Below are 21766 nucleotides of genomic sequence, written 5' to 3' on the forward strand. Positions count from 1 at the left end.
AGCTGTTCTATTCTCTAATGTAGTGTGCTGTTTGCTTTCTTTCGCCTGCTGCGTACCGGTCTGTTTTCCCTCCACTCTCATTTTTTGTCCTGAATGCTCCACCGCATCAAGTTTACGAAGACCCACTGGGCAGAAAGGGGCGAGACCCTAGTTACCCTTAAACGTACAGTATGGGATTTTTGGCCACCAGGGGTCACTCAATCAAAATAATAACATAAGACGTACTTTGATGACGTCGGGAAAGAGCGTGGGCTCATGGGAGTTGTTGTTCATTGGAACATGCGCTCTGTCGCTCCCCACATTCTGCACTCATTCTAACTTAGTATTTTGACAATCACGTCTTTTCGAACGGAGAGATATATGAATTATCAGACCCCTATCAAATCAATATTCCATCTAGCTAGTAGTTATATATGTTAAAAAACACGGTCGCCTTTCGTTAATAATTATAATTACGTTTATACTATGATATCGAACAAGATAGTGACCTGCATTTGAAGCTACTTTATCCAGCTAGATATAGAACAAATGTGGATTTACATTATACTATACATGAGAGCTAGTCCGTCTGCGTTTTACACAAGACATCGTTTCACAAAATATACGGATCGATACAGTTAGCTGAATGGATGCATACCCGTTTATTAGAATGCAAGCATCTCTCTGTAGTTTCAGCTTGTCACGAAGCTCTCTCCATCTTGGAAATGCAGCTCCAATATTTACCCGTGTCTTGTTTCTTCTCTTGTCCCAAAACCTTCTCGGGTCATTTATTTCACCCGTACGTTTGCGCTTCACAGAACGTGCAGGCAAAGCATAATCATGATCCATAACTAAGTTATTGATTGAGGTATAAATACTAATATAAATATAAAATATAATTGTCTCGATCAAGGCTAGCTACTACTTTTTCTTTTTCGTCTCTTCTTTGCTTCTGTTCACCTTTGTATTTGGCTTTCCGCCAGGTTCCGCAGGAAGTTAGATAAACTAGAGGGATCAAAGGTTATATGACGCCATATATATGACGGGCGACAAAACGGAAATAAAGAAACGTGCCGTGTCTTCTAATTAAACTATAATTTTCTCCGAATTTGAAAGTTTGTGGAAACTGTTGGGATAATGTAAGTACACAACTAAAAAAAAGATATATAACAGATATAGTGATTTCTGCTATTTTTAAAGCAGAAAAATCACATATTGTGCCTTTAAGGTATCAGATACGTGTGTCTCAAGTTCATACCGACTGTGTACTCAAAACCTAGTAAGCTGCCTACTTAAACATTTAAGGCATTAACATGTACTTTCTAAGTACTAATTATATTTATTACATGCTTTAAGACAAATTGCTTGCATTTTTGAATCTGAACCGCTTGATTATTGGGATTTGTTTTTTTTTTAAAGGTATCTGTAATTTAAATAACTAAACAAACTTTGAACAAATCTGATCATGAGTCTAGAAAAAATCTAATTGTGGCAGTTTCATCAAAAATGATTTCTTCCTATTCTTTTGTCACATTGGAAACACAAGGTCAGGTTGAGCGCAATTTATTGTTGGGATACAGTGATCCTGGAAATTGATATACTGTGCCATATAAATGTAAAAAGTGTGGTAGTATGCTATTCTGAACACAACCTAGGTTTTGAAACACTGTTTATGTGTGTGCCTTTCTATGATTGGGTAAAATCAGTTAAGTAAGTCTAGATTCTGTGAGTTTGTTCGACACTATGGACTTTATTTATTATATTCTCAGAGCGAACAATAACATATTTGAGAGAGTGACGGACAGATGGTTTGCTACTGTAAAGAGTGTTTTTGTTTGTACAGCTGTATTATGGTGAGTTGGCTTTTATGTAATGCTGGTCTAATATCAATACACGAGTGTGATCAAGAGTGAAAAAGATTGGCTGTTATAAAGTACAGATTAACTGCTTAAAAATACATGTACCCTATTTGAGTTTGGTGGTCCTTTTTACCTACAATAAACGATGGTCTCTGGACCACCTTACTCAAAAATATGCTTGGTTGTGCTTTGCTGCCTTTCTTGGATTTTGCTTTTTATCTTTTTTTTCTGTTAGTTTTCCCATCCTTAGAGTGATAAGTTTAAGTTTTTCCCAAATTTCAATGTCATTTCTTGGTTCTCCAGATAATTACAATCCATTTATTGATTCGAGCTGTTCCGTTGCATCACCCGTCGAGCCCTCTGCTCGGATGGGCTGCTTCCTCTCAGATACAGAAGTCCAAGTGCGACATATGTTTTCTGACCTGAGGAAACATAATAGCGTTACCCCGTGGTTTCCCCTTTTCACCCCAAATTACTCTTAGTACCTTTATTCGTTTTAAATTTATTTTGTTTTAATTCAACCCTCTTGACTTACTTTAACATAGTGTGTGCAGTCCATATATACTCCCCCAATTAGGGTTTATACCCCCCCCCCCCAACACACATAGCTAAAAACCACCCAACTTTGGTCTTTCTTCACTAATTTTCTTGTTTCTGGTTCCTGTTCTTTTGTTTCTTGGTCTGTCAGACTCGTTCTGTTCTCCGGCTGCCTACCCTAACACTCCTCTCTTCCACTCTGAGCCCTCCGCTGTAGCTGGACTATTCGGAGGTAGGTGCCATCCCTCCAGATTGTCTCTTTCTTTTTGTGTCCTTCAGCTGTCTTCCCCTTTCTTTCCCTTCACAGGTGCACTTTTGTTTGGCTAGTAGGAGCAGGTTTCTCAAATAAGTCAATTCAGACATTTGGCTCTGTTTAAGTTTGAAACCTGTGTTTTCAGCTTTCATTGTTAATTTTCTTTTAAAATAGTGTTGTCAATTTAATAATTTACTTCAGCACAATTAATTATGAAATATACATTTTTTTGAAATTCTATATTTTTTTTTTTTTTGCATTATTCACCTTTCAGTCTTCGTTCTAATTTTACTCCGTTTCAGGAATTTGATTTGCTCTTGTCCTTTTTTTAAATTATTTTTATTTATATTTAACTAATTAATTTTAATTTCATTTTGTTGCCAGGGTTAAGTTAAATAAATATATATATCATATATATCATATATTTTTAGTGACAAGTACACATTTCCATTGCCAACACTTAGTGTCAGATACCTTAAAGGAATAGTTCACCCAAAAATGAAAATTCTATCATCGTTTACTTACCCTCAAGTTGTTCCAAACCTGTGGAAGATATTTGGAAGAATGACAGAATCAGACAGATCTCGGCCCCCATTGACTTCCATAGTAGGAAAAAATATATACTATGGTAGTCAATGGGGACCGAGATCTGTTTGGTTACAAACATTCTTCCAAATATCTTCCTTTGTGTTCAGCAGAACAAAGAAACTCATACAGGTTTGGAACAACTTGAGGGTGAGTAAACGACGATAAAATTTTCATTTTTGGGTGAACTATCCCTTTAAAGACATTGCTATGCCATTGCTACACTTTCTATGCTATGCCTGCTCCACAGACTTCTTGTTGCAAATTTTGCTCACACACACACAAACCTGGACCTGGAGATGGACACACACACACACTCAAACTCACAAACTTACTGACACACTCAAACACAGGCTCACACACGCAAACATTCAAAAAGACTCACACACACACTAACACCAAACTGGACCTGGAGGTGGACACACACACACACACACACATACAAACCTGGAGATTGAGGTGGACAAAAAGCAACACAGACCGACCTGAACCTGGAGATAATAATAATATAATGTCTAGTCTGGTGGCTGTGATATATATAAACCTACTAACGTCCGTTGCCATGTCTTTTAGAATCGCTGATCGCGAGAGGAAAAAAATGACGTTTTAGTTGCATAACATCGGTTAATGGAAACGCCGTCATTTCACAATAGTTGTTTATCGATATTTAGAAAAAAACACAAAAGTTTTGCACGAATCTGTAATGGAAACGCGACAGCGCTTAACATAGACTAACTTCTCAGAGTTATGTTGAGCAACAGTGTTCGTTACTAACCATTCAACTCCGGATTGATTCTGGAATCTTCGCTGAGGGAATAAGCATCAAGCACCGGCAACAATCCGTCCTCTAACTAACGCATGCTCATGTTTTGATTCAGATCGTGTTCGAAGAGGAGGGGCTAGTCGTGCGTGCCTCCGTTGTCAGTTTGTGAGAGGGAGGGAGCAAGCAGCGCGCAGCTCTACAATAAAATACAATTGTACCCATATTAAATAGTTTAAAAATCTGAATCAATCCGTGGCGGTCAGCGTTGATATTGCGGCGGGCCGCCACAAACTAATGAATGTATGGGAAAACCTGTTGTTTGTTGAACTTGCATGGCTGTATTTGTAACTACAAACATGTTGTGGGAAGTATGAGTCAGTTGGTTAACCCAGTCAAACATTTTTGAATTGATCCATTTAAATTAATGATGGCAATTATGCATCACACATGAACTGGAAGAAAACATTAACCACTGTTTTAAAATCGCTGTTCTCTGGTGTTCCTCAAACATGTGTAGGTGAACCAGTTTTTTTTTTAGGTCTGACCTTATTTCCTTCAACAGGGTTCGCTGCACCTCCCGCCGCCCAGCCTCCCAGTTCGACAGGCCTTAATGTTGACTTTGACTCCGTATTCGGCAATAAGTCGGCCGCCCACAACACAGACTCGGCTGGTAAGAGAGAAGTTAACCTAGTTGCTGTAATTCACTCACTGCTTTTCTCCACACATGATGCTTCACATCCATCTCACTGCTGAAGGTCCATGTTGTTTGTGGAGTAGTTCATTGGACCATGCTTAAGCTGACAGTGAAACTAGCATGTGTTAAAATGGTTAAACTGTTTTATAAGAAAAGGAATCATAATGTACTGCATGTTTAGAACTTGCTTTTTAAACACAAATCACACCTCAGGTTTCTCTTTAAATCTTGAAGCATTAATTTGCTCGATTCTTGGTTTCATTGGATCTAATTTAAAACCCAAGATTGGTTTGAAATCAGTGTGTCTTATGTTGGAGATGTGGCATAAGGGTTAGTGCTCTAAATTATTGAGCCATGGACGACCCAGGTTTGGATCCAGCTTTCAACACAATTAAAGAAATTAATGCTAAATTGAAAATTCACTACATATTCTTGGTCTCATTATGCATATTATTCCAATAGAGGGGGCAAATTAGCCTCTAAAACATCACTAAAAAAATTTTGTTGTTGGAAAAATGGATACATTTTAATAACATGTAAATGTATTAGTACATAACAGAAGTTGACTTTAATTTGTAAGCATTTTTAAATGTGAGCCCATATCATGTATGACCACCATAAGTTGTGCAGTTGTGTTTTGAGATGTTCCTCATTCTGTCCTCTTTCTCTCTTCTCACTGTGTGGTTTGATCTGGTTGGGCCGCTGACTTTGCATGGCACTGCATGTCTGGGTGAGTTGGGTTGATCTTTCACTTTCGGTCCTTCAGCATTTGCTTTGAGGATGGTTGCCTCTTGCTCCACCCAACCTAATTGCGCTCTTTCTGTTTGTGTGTGTTGTCCATGTCTTGTATCCCTCTCCCATTCCCTCTCCTCTCTGTTTGTTTAAGATGATATTTTAGGTGGCATCCTGAAACCCACAGTGGCCTCTCCCAACCAGGGCCTGACGCCCAGTGCCCAACAGCCAGGCAAACTGGTTTCCGATGACTTGGATTCCTCCCTCGCCAACCTTGTGGGAAGTAAGTGTTCTGTTCTTGTTATATCATACAAACAATATTCTGTATTAGAGCTACACGATCAATTGAAAAAAACAAAACAAAAAAAAACACTGAAGTTGTGAAATGGCTTGGTGTGATTTATTGAATCATAAAGGCTGTGATTTAAGTTAATATATTCACAAACTCATCTCTTCATGTGCTACAAATATAGGTTGCTTATGAAATGCATTTGAGAATTAAATATTGAGAATATATCACATTATGCTGCCCTGCAACAAAGCATGTTCACAATCAGACTTTTTTTTTTGATGAAAACATTTTATTTTTCCAAATTGTGCAGCCCTACTCTGTATTCTGGTATTAATAATTTAGAATTTTAGATTTTATTTATTGATTTAGGATCCTGTAAAAATGAATTTAGCATTTCACAATGGCTGGCATAGTCCTCACTGGTTTTCTCTTTCTTCCAGATCTCGGTATTGGAAATGGAACAGCAAAGAAGTATGAATATTTGCCACTCATCTCAATCCAAATTCATAGTTCTCTTCAAACTCTACTTGATCGTGGTTGTTTCTTCTATTTCTCCTCAGTGACATTCATTGGAGTCAACCCGGTGAGAAGAAGTTGACTGGAGGAACCAACTGGCAACCAAAGATGGCTCCGACCACAACATGGAACCCTGCCACCATGGTGAGGACAACAATATGTGCTTTCTCTGACTCAAATGAAACAAGACTTGTGCTAGAAACAACTGTCAAAAACCAATAGACAGACAATAGCTGGAGTTCCTCCACTGATTCTGAAACATGGGCTCTGTTCCTAACCCTAATGAGCTGCCTTACTGTCTGCTGTCTAGATGGGCAGCTACCTTCTAAACTGCATCATAAGTGACTAAATTGAAAGGCTGTACATTAGCAAAAACTCCATTTCATGTGTCCAATGTAGCATCCCAATGCTTGGACGATGTATACAGACACAAATGGCTAGCAAAATGCTAACATTTGTTTTGAATATGTACAGTTATCAATAGAGAGGATAGTTTAGCATGGTTTACACTCCTGTCTCTGCAAACATTTGTTTAACCTGCTTTATTATCAAGTGATGTTGGAACTTTGAGTCATTGAATGCGTTCCATTCACATCTTTATCTGTGTTTATCATTAAGCGGGAACATCTCCGTTGGTGCTGGTATGCTCTTGTGACATCGTTTGACAATTTCTGAGTTGGAAGTACAACTTCAAGAGGCGTTCTGTTGCACTTTTTTCCAAATTGGAAGTTGGTTCCATTATACTTTGGAGTTAGCATGTGGCTAAGCTAACAACTTTATACTTTACACAAATTTTGGATGAAATAGTACATTTAATTAGAACAATTTTCTAGTGATGTGTTTTAGGACTAAAATTAAATGCTATTAATTTATTATTATTATTATTATTATTAGTGTATAATGGGATTTTCTTTATATATTCAGTGTTTTAATAAAATACTTTTCAGGACTGAATAATTATTTATTACTACACATTTCCCTCAATTCTGTATTTAAGTATTTATTTACCTAGGAAATATTTTTATAGAATTATATTTGTTATAACTGAATTTGTTTTATTTACTACTTATTTCTTATGTACTTGAATACATACGATCCTGCTGTTATTTTGACCAAAATTAGGTATTTTACCAAGCAACTTGATTTGCTGCCTTAAAACGTTGCCTAGGTAGGCAGCACACTAGCATTTGGAGTAGAGCTGTAATCCACTCTGAAAAACAGCTGGAATGTATTCTGTCTTGTCTTTGTTTACAATGTGTTTGTGTGAGCTCACAATGTGAGATGTTATTGTGTTGTATGCCCTCTAATTGTGTTTGTTGCATTGTGTAACCATTCTCGTCCGACGGGATAAACAGAATGGCATGCTTTTCCCACAATACGTAAGTCAAAACATTGAGTTGAACCATTCTCTGAAACGCATGAGATTATTAACCCCACTGCCTTTGACTTGGTCACAGTTTATGACCTGTATGTGTGAGTGACCAAAATTACACTGAAGCCCATGAGCTGATCTAACCAGATGTTATCTTGGCATGGCTGACAGCTCTGTTCCTCCTCTACCCTTTCCTCTCATCGGTTTCATTTGTTTATCGCCATCAGCAAACAACTGTAGTCATTTTGGCGTGAATCAATGGGCTAGTGTTTCCAGCGGAGGGTTTCCCAGACAATGTGCAAAGTCCAATAAAGTAGGTAATCAAACTGTTCGAGTCATGCCTTGGTAAACATTCTGATGGAAACACTTCCACTAGAGAGTTGTTTCTTTCTTGAACAGGATATGCTGAGCTGGATTGATTGGTACATCAGCATGGTTTAATCATATTTACTCCTGCAGAGTTGTTTGTGCTTGTCAAACGTTTCTGTAGGTGCCATTTCTCCGAAGATTACTGTACGACTGAGCTGTTTGCTTACTCTAGCTAGAAGTTTACAAAGTACCTTTTGTATCTTAATGAGATTCCTCAAAGTCTGCAAACACATTTATCTTCCATCATCTTGAGATTCATTGCAGCCTGTTTCTGATTTAGTGGGATGTACTCAGAAAAACACATAAGGTTGTGTTTTATATTAGGCTGTAAATTGAATTCTATTTTTATAAAATTGATAATTATGGCTCCAAATAGGACAAACAGTTCAGAGCTCTTATACCATTTTATGTCAAAATGTTTTTTTATTGTTCAAAAGTTAAGGATTGTTTTTGAAATGTCACTTATGCTCACCAAGGCTGTATATTTTTGGTCATAATATAGTAAAACCATTAATTTTATGAAATATTACAAATTTTAAAATTATTATTTTCTGCTGTGATTTCAAAGCTGAATTGTCAGCATCATTACTCTAGTCCTCTGTGTTACTTGATACTTTAGAAATCATTCTAATATGCTGATTTGCTGCTTAAACTTTTCTTATCGTTATTAATATTGAAAACAATTTCATTTTAATTTCATCTAATCTTTTTTCGGAATTTCTTGATGAATTTTCAAAAGAACATTTATTTAAACAATTAAAAATCATATTACTTGTATCAATCACAGTTACAGCCTATGTACCAGCACAACAAGGAGTGTTGTGACATCAAACTTGTCATAGTTCATGGGTAAATGCCCTCAGTTCATGTTCTATAAAAATGTTTATTTTACCAATTTATTGGTCGTTTGGTCACAGTCACTCTGTTGAATTTAGGAGGCCATTCAGAGTCTGTGAAACAACATTTCAATGGTGCACAAGTGGAAATAAAAGTGTGTCTGTGGCTACCGAAGGCCTCATTGAGAATCTCACAGCTCCTTCACAAAGAGCCTCTCTCTTCAACCAGAGCCCTGCACCTGCAACTAATCACTCTGCCTTCAAAGAGGAGACACACACACACACGCACTTTCTTTCTCTCTTCCTCTTTATCTCCTTGCCTATATTCCTGTTTTGATGCTCTGGTTGGAGTGTGTAAAGACATCTCTAATGTTTCCCAGATGTGAGCGGCTCTCCGTGAAGAGAAAATACTAAAAGACTCCAGTATCTTTTAGCAAATTAATTAAAAAAAAGCGTTCCACAAAGTTGCCTTTGTTCACTGTGTGCAAACGTGTAAACTGAGATGGCGTGTTTGGGATAGTTGTGATCTCGTGGCTGCTCGAGTGGAAATTTCTCACTTAAGGTGTTCAGAAGAATCATCCTTTCATGCTTAAAAAAGCTGACGTTTTACCTGTGGTATTTCTGTACTAATGCAGAAACATGTCCTCCTAGGCTCCTTCTGTCATGGCCTTCCCTGCCACGACACCCACAGGAATGATGGGATACGCAATGGTAAGTACAAACTGGGGATTTGTGCATTACTCACTCAATTAGTTTCAGAAGTATTAGCTTTTCAACAACTGTATATTCAGAGACTGCAGTCATGCTGTCAGTCCCCACTGGAGCAGTGTGGGTGTGCGGAACATTGAAAGGTGCGAAGCACCTCTTCATTGAGCTTAGGGCAACATTAGAGAATTTTTTTTTTTTATTCATCAAGGAATTACTACATTGATTTATCCTCCATGAGCCCTTAGCTTTAAGAAAAAAAATGGGCATCAGGTAGTGCATGTTCTTGATTATATTAATTAGTGTTATTTAGTTATATATTAGTAGTAATTCGATTTTTAATCAAACAAACTGTTTTAATTGTTATATTAGTGTTATTATTATTATTATTATTGTAAATTATATATATATATATAATTATATTTTAAAAATACCTGAATGTAAGTACAATATGAATTGTACCAACTGATTCATTTAAATGCAAGTACATAGTTGTTAAGGCAAGTTAATATAAAGTTGGACCTAAATTTATAAATGGAAACTTTAATATTGTAATACTTTGAATTTATAATTTTTTTATGTATTTAGTGGCACATAAGCATTCTATCTATAATCAAAATAGTCTTTCCTTAGCTCCTTTAGCCATCTTTATAGATTCACAGTATGCTCAACAGAACCCAGTAATAGAGGTTGAGTAAGCCATACAGGTAAAGTCAGCGCAGGCAGTGGTTAATGGCTTAAAGAGAGGATGGCGCTCTGTAAATGACTCTTTTCAATAACAGCATCCGCACTTACATAACTGCTATTATGACTCATCCATTTGGATCCTCCAGTCCAATCCTTAAATGTACCTCATCTTTTTTTTTTTTTTAAGAGTTAGAACTTTTTAAAAAATGAGTTGCTCCAAAAACAAGAGGAAGTTTCTGTCTGCTGCAAATCATATAGCTCAGGTGAAGTTAAACAGTAACTCCAGTCAGATCTGACGAGAACAGTGGGTTCAGACTGGCTCACATAACTCTCTTTGCTGAGTTTCAGTAATGTCAAACAAAATATGATGTCAACAGAGGAACTTTGTAAGCCATTGGAATTTAAAGTTCCAGATAGAAACGCTATGTCCCAAACAGCCATGACACGCATCACTTGGTTCTTTATTCCTTTAACTTTGGTTTTATTCCTTTCTAGCCCCCTCAAATGGGCTCCATGACTATGGTGACCCAGCCCACCATGATGTACACTCAGCCTGTGATGCGGCCAGCCAATCCCTTTGGCCCAGTCTCAGGGGCACAGGTATGATCTCACACACAATGAGGTTACAAATCAAATGACCCTTAAACAATCAAATTTAGAAGCCTTAAGGTCTGGTCACATTTAGTGAATGTCGCAGAATAAATCTAGCCATTTTAATCATTTTGCATTGACCGACAGTCTTTTTAGTTGGCAAAATTTAGCTAATGTGACCACACCTTAATCCAATCAGATTAGTCCTTTTCAGAGCACAGCAGCATCCATTGGTCTCTGCTTTTTGATAAATGTATTTGCATTGATCCCTCCCCACGATTCTTCTTGTAACAGAGCCATCCACTCAACCCTGACTGATCACGCTCTATTCTAGAAGTGGCACCATTCAGAATGCGCTCTAGTTAGTTCACCTTCATATTCCATCGCAGCGCAATTCTGAATATAAAAGCTAGCATTGTGGCCTTCACACATCTCTGGGGATGGATATGTATTCCACACCGCACCAAATTCTCAGTTCGAAATACATATTGTGCCCCACGCCACCCCTGCTTCATTTGTGCAGTTGTATTAGCGCAGGAAATCGGTAACATCCCGCAGCCTTGCAGAACGAGGAGGACTTCAGTGGTTCTCTTTTTCATGAACCTCTTTGTTATTCTCTAGCCTGTCTGGCTCTGAATTGTCCTCTCGTGTGTGTGTGTGTGTGTGTGTGTGTGTGTCTGAGTGTTTCCTGGCTGTCCTCGGACCCCTTCAAACTCTCTCGTTCTTTCTGAACTAGCTCTCTACAGCCTCTAGTCCTTCCAGTTCAAGTCCTCTCAGAGCTCCAGGACAGGACCCTTTTGCACAGCTGTCTCTGAAGGATTTCCTTTAGAGCGTCTTTAGGTACAGCATGTCTGGTGTGTGTGATTGATCGACAGGAGCTTCTTGCTTTATATAATAGTTTGTGTTTCTATTGCAAAAACTCTTACCCTGTTTTTCTCCATGTGCTGCAATACTAATGTTTTCTATATACATCAGTATAATGTGATTTGTAACCTTTCAGCTTCAGTAGAGCCAATCTCTTGAAGTTCATTAACCAATCATGCATGATTTTGTTCTGTTTCCCTTGTGATTTAAAGGGGTCATATCATGTGGAATCAAATCTTTTGAATTCGCCATGTAAGGGAAGTAGCAACAGAGCTTTCTTGAAAAAATGTCTTAACACGTTTTTAAACCAGAGTATCTCTTAACCTCATAACACAAGTGTCTAGTGTTGTTGTGGCCTCCAGTATCTTTTCCAACTGTGAATCAGTGACCCATCTGTGAGCATCAGTGGTTTAAAAAAGTCTGTATAGTACACACATTATTTCTAATTATTAGTAAAGGTTTTTGTAAAAATAAAACTTTGGGGAAGATGTGACATGACCCCTTTAAATGTAACATTTTTCCTTTCTCTTTGGAGCTCCTGGGGCATAAAGAAGATCTGTAAAGTTGCAAAGACTTCACAAATCAAAAGAGATATTCTTTATAAAAGTTGAGACTCGTCCACACCTTCCTGAAACTGCTCATTCTAACGCCCTCACGTCATTATGTGGGAATATTTGCATAATGCTGCTCAGATATTCACGCAAAGAAAGAAGGCGTACCTTTTTATATTCGTTGTAGTGTTGTTACCGCCACCATGTCGTATAGACACTGTGTGTTTCACTGTGAAAGCGAAACTACTTTGTTTGGCCTTCCAAAAGGGGGCGATATCCGCTTCGTCATGCCTGGAGCTGATCCGTGCTGGTCGCTGAGGAAATACATTAACTTTGCACTGCGGGTCGCCAGATCGGCTTTCACCGTGGATGAAGCGTGGTCCATCCTGGGGTTGTCACATTTGGTTGCCGCAAGCCCAATGGATGCTCCTTCTTAGAATCCTCTGGCCACGCCGTTCTCAAGCCGGCCTCCACTTACTCGAGGCCGCGGTGTGTGAAGCTGTTTCGTTGAGAGAGTGAAAACTACTATGTTTGGCCTTCAAAAAGAGGACACAACTAGAAATCATGTTTATATCACGTTTAAAATGGGTTTTATGTTCATGTCTCGTTGCTCCGGCCGGACAGGGCATCACTATGTTAAACCAAATAATGTTCTTTTTAGCAGCATCATATGACCCCTTTAAGTTTTAATCCTTTTCATAGTAGGTTATCCTGAGTTGCAGCTTCATAAACTCATCTCATCATTTATTGGCTGCTTTACTGGAAACATTTGCATATTCAGTTCATTTAGTGACATTACATACAATTACGATGGACAGTCAATCATCCAAAAAAAACATTCAAACTGGCTGTTCTGGACTTGGTATAAAATATAATAATGTGTACATTCATCACAATCTGTCAGATAATATAAAAATGTTCTAAAATATGCAGCTTGGCTGTACTAGTAAATGTGCATTTCTCTAATTCCAGATGCAGTTCATGTAGGTGAAGGAGGGTCGACACTTCCCAAGAATGAATTACACAGCAAATCTCAAACCTTTTATCTCTCTCCAGTTGGCTATTCGACTCTTCACAGAAAGTTCCGCCCCAGTACAAACCTGTGTAGGAATCAGCGGGAGGGGTGGGAGGGGCTTTATGGGATATGATAGGTGGGGTTGGGAGGGCTAAGACTCTGTTGCCCAGAGATGGAGGACACCGCGCTCATTTTGTAATTTGTCGCGATAAAAGTTATTGTACCGTCTATAACGAAACACATGGGTGTTGAGAGAGCGTGAGTGCCAGAATGTGGGGGGTTTTCACGCAAACACGGCCTCACTTTTTTCCATGGAATGCAAAAAGATGGATCAAGGAGGGATTTGGGTGGAGTTCTGTCTTTATCCGATCACCAATCAAAGCATTACCTGATTTAACCATCACCAATTAGAAATTCTAACATCGGTTTCTACTATGATTTCTACTTTATGTTATGACGTTTGCAGTAGACATTCCTTGTGTATCATCTTGTATTTATTTATGATTTGCCCACTGAGGACATGAAAGAAATGAATAATCTTTTTTTTTTTTTTTTTTGAACTCTTTTGAATTATGCGTTCATATGGGTATGATTGGTTGTATAATTCGGATTTTGAGTGACTGAATTATGAAAAAAGACATAATATAAAAATGGGGGAAAATGGACACCTATAAACTGACTGATACAGCACTAAGTATTCTCAGAAGCAGTTTTATGTCTAGTGCAATTTCTTTGTAGCTCAAACGCTCACGGCCCTCCATTCGTACTCGCATAGGATCAAATATACAAATCATTATGCCACATGGTCAGTTCTGTGCCCCAGGGAGGTGGATGGGTTTTCCTGAGGGAGCATTTAGCAAAGCACTACATTTGTGATTCAGCGACATTGCATTTGGGGAAGATCTGTATTGCTTTCTGCTTCGCATGTCATTATTTTACATTTGAGCATTATATGGCTGCCTTTTCAACCTGAATGTGCAGAGTTGCCTTCATTTTCGGTCCATCTAGAAGGAGAATAGTTATGTGTGTGTGTTTGTGGATGCAAGTGTGTGAATGTGAGCGAGAAATGCAGGTTGCCGTCTGTATCGGGATGGGGTCAGTAGTGTCTAGCTGTAGGTCCAGTGGAGGGACGAAATGGGGCGCTGTTGATCAGTGCCCCGTGTACATAAAACAGGCCCTGTCCAATAGGGAAGTACACAAAAGGTGGTCCAAATATGAGGGCGATTCTGTCCATTGGTTTATCATATTTACTGCATCATCCCTGCAGATTATATTTTGTTTATATGACAAAAAAAAAAAGAAGCAGAATTTGGGTGATTTTCAAATAAAGTGCAGCTTCCACAGAACTAATTGTGTGTTTGTTAATTATGTGTTGTGTTTGTGTGTGTATAATCATATTTATATCACATACATACAAAGTATTACGTATTTTTATGTATTACGTATTTTATAAATTATTTATTTGTATAGTTGGGAGTGCATAAAGAGTTTGCCATTCCTGTTTAAATTATTAGCAAACAGCTGCTGAATTTCACAGTTGTCGTTTACAGAATTATACATACAGTATAAATTATTATTATTTGAGTGTATAGGAGTTATTTGCCAATTAGAATTCAATTTTTATCCAACTGCTGAATTTCACAGGTGTTGTTTAGAGATTCATCAGCTTCTCCAGACTGTGAACTTGACTGTTTAAAGTTTCTATGGATGATATTTGTTGTAACTGGCCACCTTTCAGTTTGTAGCAGGTCAAAGGTCATCTCCTCGCCCATATCCGCCGGGTCATTTGGCAGTGGGTGCAGGGGGTATGCTTTACCTCTCACCCACAGCAACTTCTGCTCCAGCGAGCCCAGATGCGTCGGCCCCTTCACACAAACACAAACAAGGCACGTTAAAATGGCTTCCAGTTTGGCTTCACTAACAAGGGTAGTGACTGTTCCCCATCCATGCTCGTTTCATCTATATTCTAGCCCATGATGCCTGGAAAAGTCAGTGCGAAAATCACAAATGCTCTTTTTACACAGACCTTATCTTGCTTATGTGCCACTGAGAGAGCCTTTTCAAGATTTGCTGCCTTTGGCAGAGATCCTTTCTGGGTACTTTGCCTGATAATATCTCAAACATAAGCACAGAGGGCTCTTCTGAGGTGGCGTGTCATTTTGTCATGAATTCGATGCTAATCAAAAATTAATGATTGTTTATTGATGCCATCTTCATCTGTAATGTGACTAGGTGGGGTGAACACAGCTAGTATTATCCTTACCATGAAATGAGTATGATCGCTGAACATTTCGCTAAAGTTAGGTGGGGTGGAAGTTGTTGTGCTACCAGAGGTGGTCACATTGCTTTTCTGTTGAGCCCCTTTGACTTCTGTTAATGGCTGGAGGGGATACCGGACTCTGTCGACCAGCTCTGGAAAAGAATATGCATTATGGGTGATTAATGTCAGGTATTTTATGACCAACATCAGTGTAGTATGTGTAGCTGTTAACTGCTGCACTCAAGAGGCCATTACGTTTTATCGTTTAGAGTATTTCCTATGGGCTTTTAGGAAAAGAAAAATGTATATATATATATATCTCGTAGCTTTTTTTTTTTTTTTTTTTTTTTTTTGCAGGTAAAATCCAGTCATTTTCAGTAGAATCTGTGTAATTGGGAGTTTTGTGCGAGTCATGTAATTCTGACAGAATGTGAAGAGATAAATGTTTTTTTGTTAAATGTACTTAATATGAACATATATTTTGCTAATAATTCAAACTGAGAACTATCTAAATCGAGAAATAACAGAATTAAGGATCCAGCACTAGCCAAGCAACCAGTGTTGCCAGATCTTGCGAGACAAATAAGCAACCAGGCCTGTGAAAACAAGCGATTTTTTTCTACGGAGCCCCACCAGGATGAGAAAAATACATAAACTGTGTTCACGGTTTTACAATCCGTGGGGACGGATTTTAAACTGTGGGTACAGATTGTCAATTTGCATTCATGTGGACAGATTGGTAAACTGCGCAGCTTTACAAAACTGCACACACGTTACAAGAGGGAGTTAAACCACCTTTTAACATTATTTAACATTAGAAAACTGATGGGATATCAAATATAGACCGATGTACCGAGTACATTATATACACAGTAAACATCTGATAATTAAAATTTGCACACACAAATAAATCATCCTGAATTCACAAATTCTTCATTTATTATTGCATAATAAAAACTCTCCTACAGTCCAGTCAGTCACCATCAGTCGCAACTCGCGCGCATTTATTTAAAGTTTATGTCACTCACTGACGACTTTTCCTAACCAGAAAAAAAAACAGATTGCACTCTCTGCCTCTGATTGGCTAGTACTCGTTGCCATCTGGGTTAGAGCCAATAAGAAGCAGGATGTGGGTGGAAAACAATTCTGCTGTCTCCTGTGTGTATCGGAAAAGGGGAGGGAGAGAGAGAACAGGATAGAACTCCTACGTTTAAATAACATATAGAAAATATCTGTTTGATAACTTATTATGGAGCTGGGAACAAGCCCAAATAAGCAACTACACTTTAGAAACAAGCCCAAAAAAACGCGACCCGCGACTACCAATATTTGTAAGCGACTTTACAGAAAAACAAGCCCAGAGTCGCTTATAATAAGCGGTCTTGGCAACACTGCAAGCAACCGTGAGGGGTTTCTCCTGCTATTTTAGCGTTTCAGTATGTCTACTGTAATGGTGCCATCTTGTGGTTATAAAATGTCAATACAAAATAATTCTAAAGCACCATGTGTTCAGTTAAGTCTTTTTATTCTTAGACTGAACACTGCTATTATTAGGGATGTTTGGATTACCTACTGTTTCCTCTGGGCTTATTTTCATTATGTTCCTGTCCATATTGTGGGTGTCATGGGACCCAAGGCTAGCAGATTGCTCAAGAAACTCGTTGCCTGGGCTGAGGGAAACAAGATCCAAGATCTCCTCTTCTAACTTCTGGACGGTGGATTCCAACACTGCGACCTTCTCGTTATATAGGGGAATCTGATATGGACGATTAGCGGCATTGTGTTATCTTTGCATGTACAATAAGATGCCTGTAAAATAGAACTTAAAACATGACCACACCTGTTTTTTCAGCCAATGCATTTCTTTAATCTCAAGTTTACTCATGTCATCAAGGTTTTCTTTTGCTCTCTATAACATAAAAACCGTTTCGGTTTCTCAGAACACAAAAAATATTCACAATTCAGACAACAATAAGGTGTTTGCAGTACCTCAAAGGCAAGATTAATTCCATCCTTTAAACTCTGTGCTACTTTTTGCTCCGTTTCATTGATAGCCGCAACCAGAGATCTCTGAAAATATTCTGGATTTTTTTTTTATATTAAAATGTTATTTGTTTTAGAAAGAAACAAATAATATTGAATAAGCTGTTTCACATAGCAGATGTTTACCTACAGTCAATAAGACAAAATATTAACTGATATTTTTATGAAGTCATTCAATTTATTTTTATTTTTATAAATTCAGATATTCATTTGTCCTGTAGGTTGCATGTAAACATCCATTATGTTAAAAATATTTATGGTCGTGATTAATAAAAAAATAAGCATTACATTATTATTAGCGTTATGCAAGATTACTATAAACCTATGACCACAACTGTATAGTATTTTATATGCAAACATAATCAGAATTTGTGTTCAGAGTGAAGTAGATGGAGGAAAACACACACCTGATATCTCCTGAAAAGTCCTTTGTGTTAAGGCAATATCTTTTTCCAGTTTCTGTATCTTTTGCTGGTCTTTAATGCCGCCCTCATTCTTATACTGAAGCCATACATGCTGTTCCTCCTGCAGCTCCTTCACTTGCACCTGCAGCTGTGCAAGCTTACAGCGCAGTTCTGTATAAACCACACAAACTATTTTTGAAGGTGTTCACTAAGATACAGCAATGTACTTTTATTATTTATGTATCACATATAGCCATAAAACTAGTACATGTTGTGGGTTCTATTACATTTTTTCTGTAGCTGTAGCTTTGTGTGGTTGATTCACTGGAAAATCTGTGGCTTAATAACTCTTGAATGAAACATTCAGATCGGTTTTATGAACTTAACCACCAGTTTTATTAAGAAGATCTGATTCTCTCATTAATCTTTTATCTTTTATGGTATTTTGCATTTTTTTTTTTAGAAGTTTGATAAGTGAGAATATTGTAAAATGCCTAAAGGGTTATTTCTGATAAAAATTCTAATTAAATGATAATTTTCTCAGCCTGGTGTTGTTCTAGTGCCATATCCACTTCTTTCTTTTTCTTTCTTTGTACAGGACTGCATGTTCATGAGACAATTAGCGCTGTTAAAATGTATCTTCCTGCTTCTGCACAGTATATTTTATTGATAAGGTGTACTAAATTTGGTCTTTAATATCACTGCCTGAGTACAAGAACCCACTCCTGAAATATGACTTTAGAATATGCTAAATATAGCGTATTTTTCAAACTTGAAAGATTCAGTCCCCATTTGTTGCAACAGAAGGTTAGAACACTAGTGTGTGATGATGACAGAGTCATTTTTGAGCGAACTATTCCTTCAAAACTACTTGCTATTGTCACCCAAGTACCTTCTAGGTCTTTCTGTTGCTTGTGTTTTAGCTCCAGATTCTCCCGGGCCGTGCACTCCACCTGCTCTTCATCTTCTCGCTGCCTTTGCTCCAGGTTCCTCTCCTGCTCCTTCATCTTCCTCTGCAGGTCACGCACATGACCCTTATGCTCTTCTCTTAGCTGCTCCTGCTGCAGACACGTGTTTGAGTTTAGTCTTCTTCCCTCATCGTCTACCAAACATAACGTTGACACTTACCAACTTTATCAGTTTTTTATTCTTATCTTCTAGTTGGGATATTTCTTCCTCAAAATCTTGAATCTCTTCCCTTTTAACTTGACTTCTATTAGAAATAAAGACATTAGACTCACAAGAATAGACAAAGCAGTGAGGATAGACAATATTAAGAACCGTAACGTTACTAACTGGAACTGTATGAAGGCCTCTGACAGAGATGTTGTATCTAATGTCTTGCTCATTTTCCCTTATGCCCGGAAATGATCGTATTTAATTTGAAAAACAAACAAAAACAACAGCATTTATTAAACTTTCAAAGAGACTTTGTTAAGATAACAATCTGTGGGGGTAATATAAGCCTACCTGTGAGCTGCGTTTTCTTTTTTATTCTACGTAACGTGATTTACTTTTAATTTCCCGGATTTGTTTACACGTTGTTAAGGAAACTAACTGCCGCTGTGAACTCGATCAGCAGGGGGCGTACGTTCATACATTTTATTCTGAATCTGAACGGCATGAAAAATGTCATATCCTCAGGAAAGATGTATTATATTGTTTAGAGCATAAGAAAATTTTTGAACAATTTTATTTTTGAAAAATTATATTTTGTACATATGCTATGTCCTCTGTAGACACCAAAATAAAGTGACATAAATAGACATTAAAAGTCAAAAACATTGGAATAAAAAAAAAACATATCAATTTAATCAATGTATACGAACTTTGTATAAAGATGATTTTGATTTGAAACCCCATTACATTTTCCTGCGATACAGTATGTTGATTCATGAAAATTAATCAGATTTGAATGATAATTACAAAATATTGTAATTTTCTATAAGGATGTACAATTGTATCACTAAATTAATGTCAGCCATATTTAAAGACAAAGGAGAAAGAGTGGTCATGGTGAAACATCCAACATTTGGTATCTCTGAAAAAGCCCTAAATGTGCTCTTTACAGGACATACAGACTTAAAATGTGATATGTATTGGCTCAGAGCAATTCACTAAAATATAATGTCCATGACAGAGACACAAGCTCCATAGTTGGGTCATATACATAAAAGCAAACACACACACACATGCTAGTTATATATTTATATTTATATATATATATATATATATATATATATATATATATATATATATATATATATATATATATATATATATATATATAGCAAACAAATAGTACATTCTGATATTCTGATGATTATCATTAGGCGCTCACATACAGGTGCATTTCAATAAATTAGAATGTCGTGGAAAAGTTCATTTTTTCCAGCAAATCAACTCAAATTGTGAAACTCATGTATTAAATAAATAAATTACTGCCTCAATTCAGCGTGGCATGGAGGTGATCAGTTTGCGTCTCTGCTGAGTCAGTACGGAAGCCCAGGTTTCTTTGACAGTGGCCTTCAGCTCATCTGCATTTTTTGGTCTCTTGTTTCTAATTTTCCTCTTGACAATACCCCATAGATTATCTATGGGCTTCAGGTCTGGTGAGTTTGCTGGCCAGTCAAGCACACCAACACCATGGTCATTTAACCAACTTTAGGTGCTTTTGGCAGTGTGGGCAGGTGCCAAATCCTGCTGGAAAACGAAATCAGCATCTTCAAAAAGCTGGTCAGCAGAAGGCGGCATGAAGTCCTCCAAAATTTCTTGGTAAATGGGTGCAGTGACTATGGTTTTCAAAAAACACAATGGACCAACACCAGCAGATGACATTGCACCCTAAATCTTCACAGACTGTGGAAACTTAACACTGGACTTCAAGCAACTCTCCTTAGCCCAGGTAAGACGCCTCTGACATTGTCTGTGGTTCAGCAAATTCCTCGACACGTCTGTGTGTGGTTGCTCTTGATGCCTTGACCCCAGCCTCAGTCCATTCCTTGTGATGTTCACTCAAATTCTTGAATCGATTTTGCTTGACAATCCTCATAAGGCTGCGGTTTTCATGGTTGTTTGTTCATCTTTTTCTTCCACACTTTTTCCTTCCACTCAACCTTCTGTTAACATGCTTGGATACAGCACTCTGTGAACAGCCACCTTCTTTGGCAATGAATGTTTGTGGCTTACCCTCCTTGTGAAGGGTTTCAATGATTGTCTTCTGGACAACTTTCAGATCAGCATTCTTTCCCATGATTGTGTAGCCTAGTAAACCAAAGCGAGAGACCATTTTGAAGGCCCAGGAAACATTTGCATGTGTTTTGAGTTGATTAGCTGACTGGCATGTCACCATATTCTAATTTGTTGAGACAGTGAATTGGTGGGTTTTTGTTAAATGTTAGCCATAATCACCACAATTAAAAGAACCATGTGTGCATTGAATTTATTTAATACACAATTTTTACAATTTAAGTTGAATTACTGAAATAAATGAACTTTTCCATGACATTATATTTTATTGAAATCCATCTGTAACCTGTGGGGGTAACAGCTGATAGTCAGGGGGTCAGAATGACATAAAACGACTTAGGTTCATTAGATAGTCTGATTCACAAGGAGTGGAGAGTAGGCAGTGACGTTATAGGTGATGTTTAATTTTCATACATAGGTTGCGTATTAAAAGATGCGCAGGATTTTCTGTGGCGTTATCGAGAGGACATTAATAACATGATGTATATGGCACGTGCGTGTGACAGCATTAAAAGATTATGAGAGTGACCGAGCGTGACCACGCCTTTATGAGCGCACACAAGGATTTTATGTCAAAACTTAGTGACAGCATTTTGTGAATATCGTTTGA

At 37.7% G+C, this 21766-nt stretch overlaps 2 protein-coding genes across 21 annotated transcripts in view; one reads left to right on the plus strand and one right to left on the minus strand.

Annotated features, from left to right (window-relative positions):
- The window catches only part of LOC132127702 (phosphatidylinositol-binding clathrin assembly protein-like), a 46281-nt gene extending 31735 nt beyond the window's left edge, over positions 1–14546 (plus strand). For 5 of the 20 annotated variants that reach the window (XM_059539727.1, XM_059539725.1, XM_059539741.1 and 2 more), the window contains 11 exons: positions 2142–2221; positions 2523–2607; positions 4539–4646; positions 5557–5685; positions 6135–6165; positions 6255–6354; positions 7566–7589; positions 9439–9498; positions 10675–10779; positions 11507–11610; positions 13158–14546. In XM_059539727.1, coding sequence (XP_059395710.1) covers positions 2142–2221; positions 2523–2607; positions 4539–4646; positions 5557–5685; positions 6135–6165; positions 6255–6354; positions 7566–7589; positions 9439–9498; positions 10675–10779; positions 11507–11599 — 815 coding nt within the window. In that variant the 3' untranslated portion in view covers positions 11600–11610; positions 13158–14546. Of the gene's footprint in view, positions 1–2141; positions 2222–2522; positions 2608–4538; positions 4647–5556; positions 5686–6134; positions 6166–6254; positions 6355–7565; positions 7590–9438; positions 9499–10674; positions 10780–11506; positions 11611–13155 lie in introns of all 20 variants that reach the window. The other 15 variants (XM_059539734.1, XM_059539736.1, XM_059539726.1 and 12 more) reach the window with 14 other exon arrangements.
- A 254-nt stretch (positions 14547–14800) lies between these two features.
- Positions 14801–19465, minus strand: ccdc83 (coiled-coil domain containing 83). The gene is made up of 10 exons (XM_059539748.1): positions 19378–19465; positions 19204–19261; positions 19036–19120; positions 18800–18968; positions 17911–18078; positions 17450–17541; positions 17301–17369; positions 17030–17216; positions 15464–15612; positions 14801–15065 (listed from the first exon to the last, which is right to left on the minus strand). Exons 2-10 carry the CDS (start codon positions 19254–19256, stop codon positions 14814–14816), a joined length of 1224 nt encoding a protein of 407 aa, XP_059395731.1. The 5' UTR covers positions 19257–19261; positions 19378–19465; the 3' UTR covers positions 14801–14813.
- Between the last annotated feature and the right edge of the window lie 2301 nt (positions 19466–21766).

The sequence above is a fragment of the Carassius carassius genome, chromosome 45 (genome assembly GCF_963082965.1).
Source record: "Carassius carassius chromosome 45, fCarCar2.1, whole genome shotgun sequence".
Classification (NCBI taxonomy): domain Eukaryota; kingdom Metazoa; phylum Chordata; class Actinopteri; order Cypriniformes; family Cyprinidae; genus Carassius; species Carassius carassius.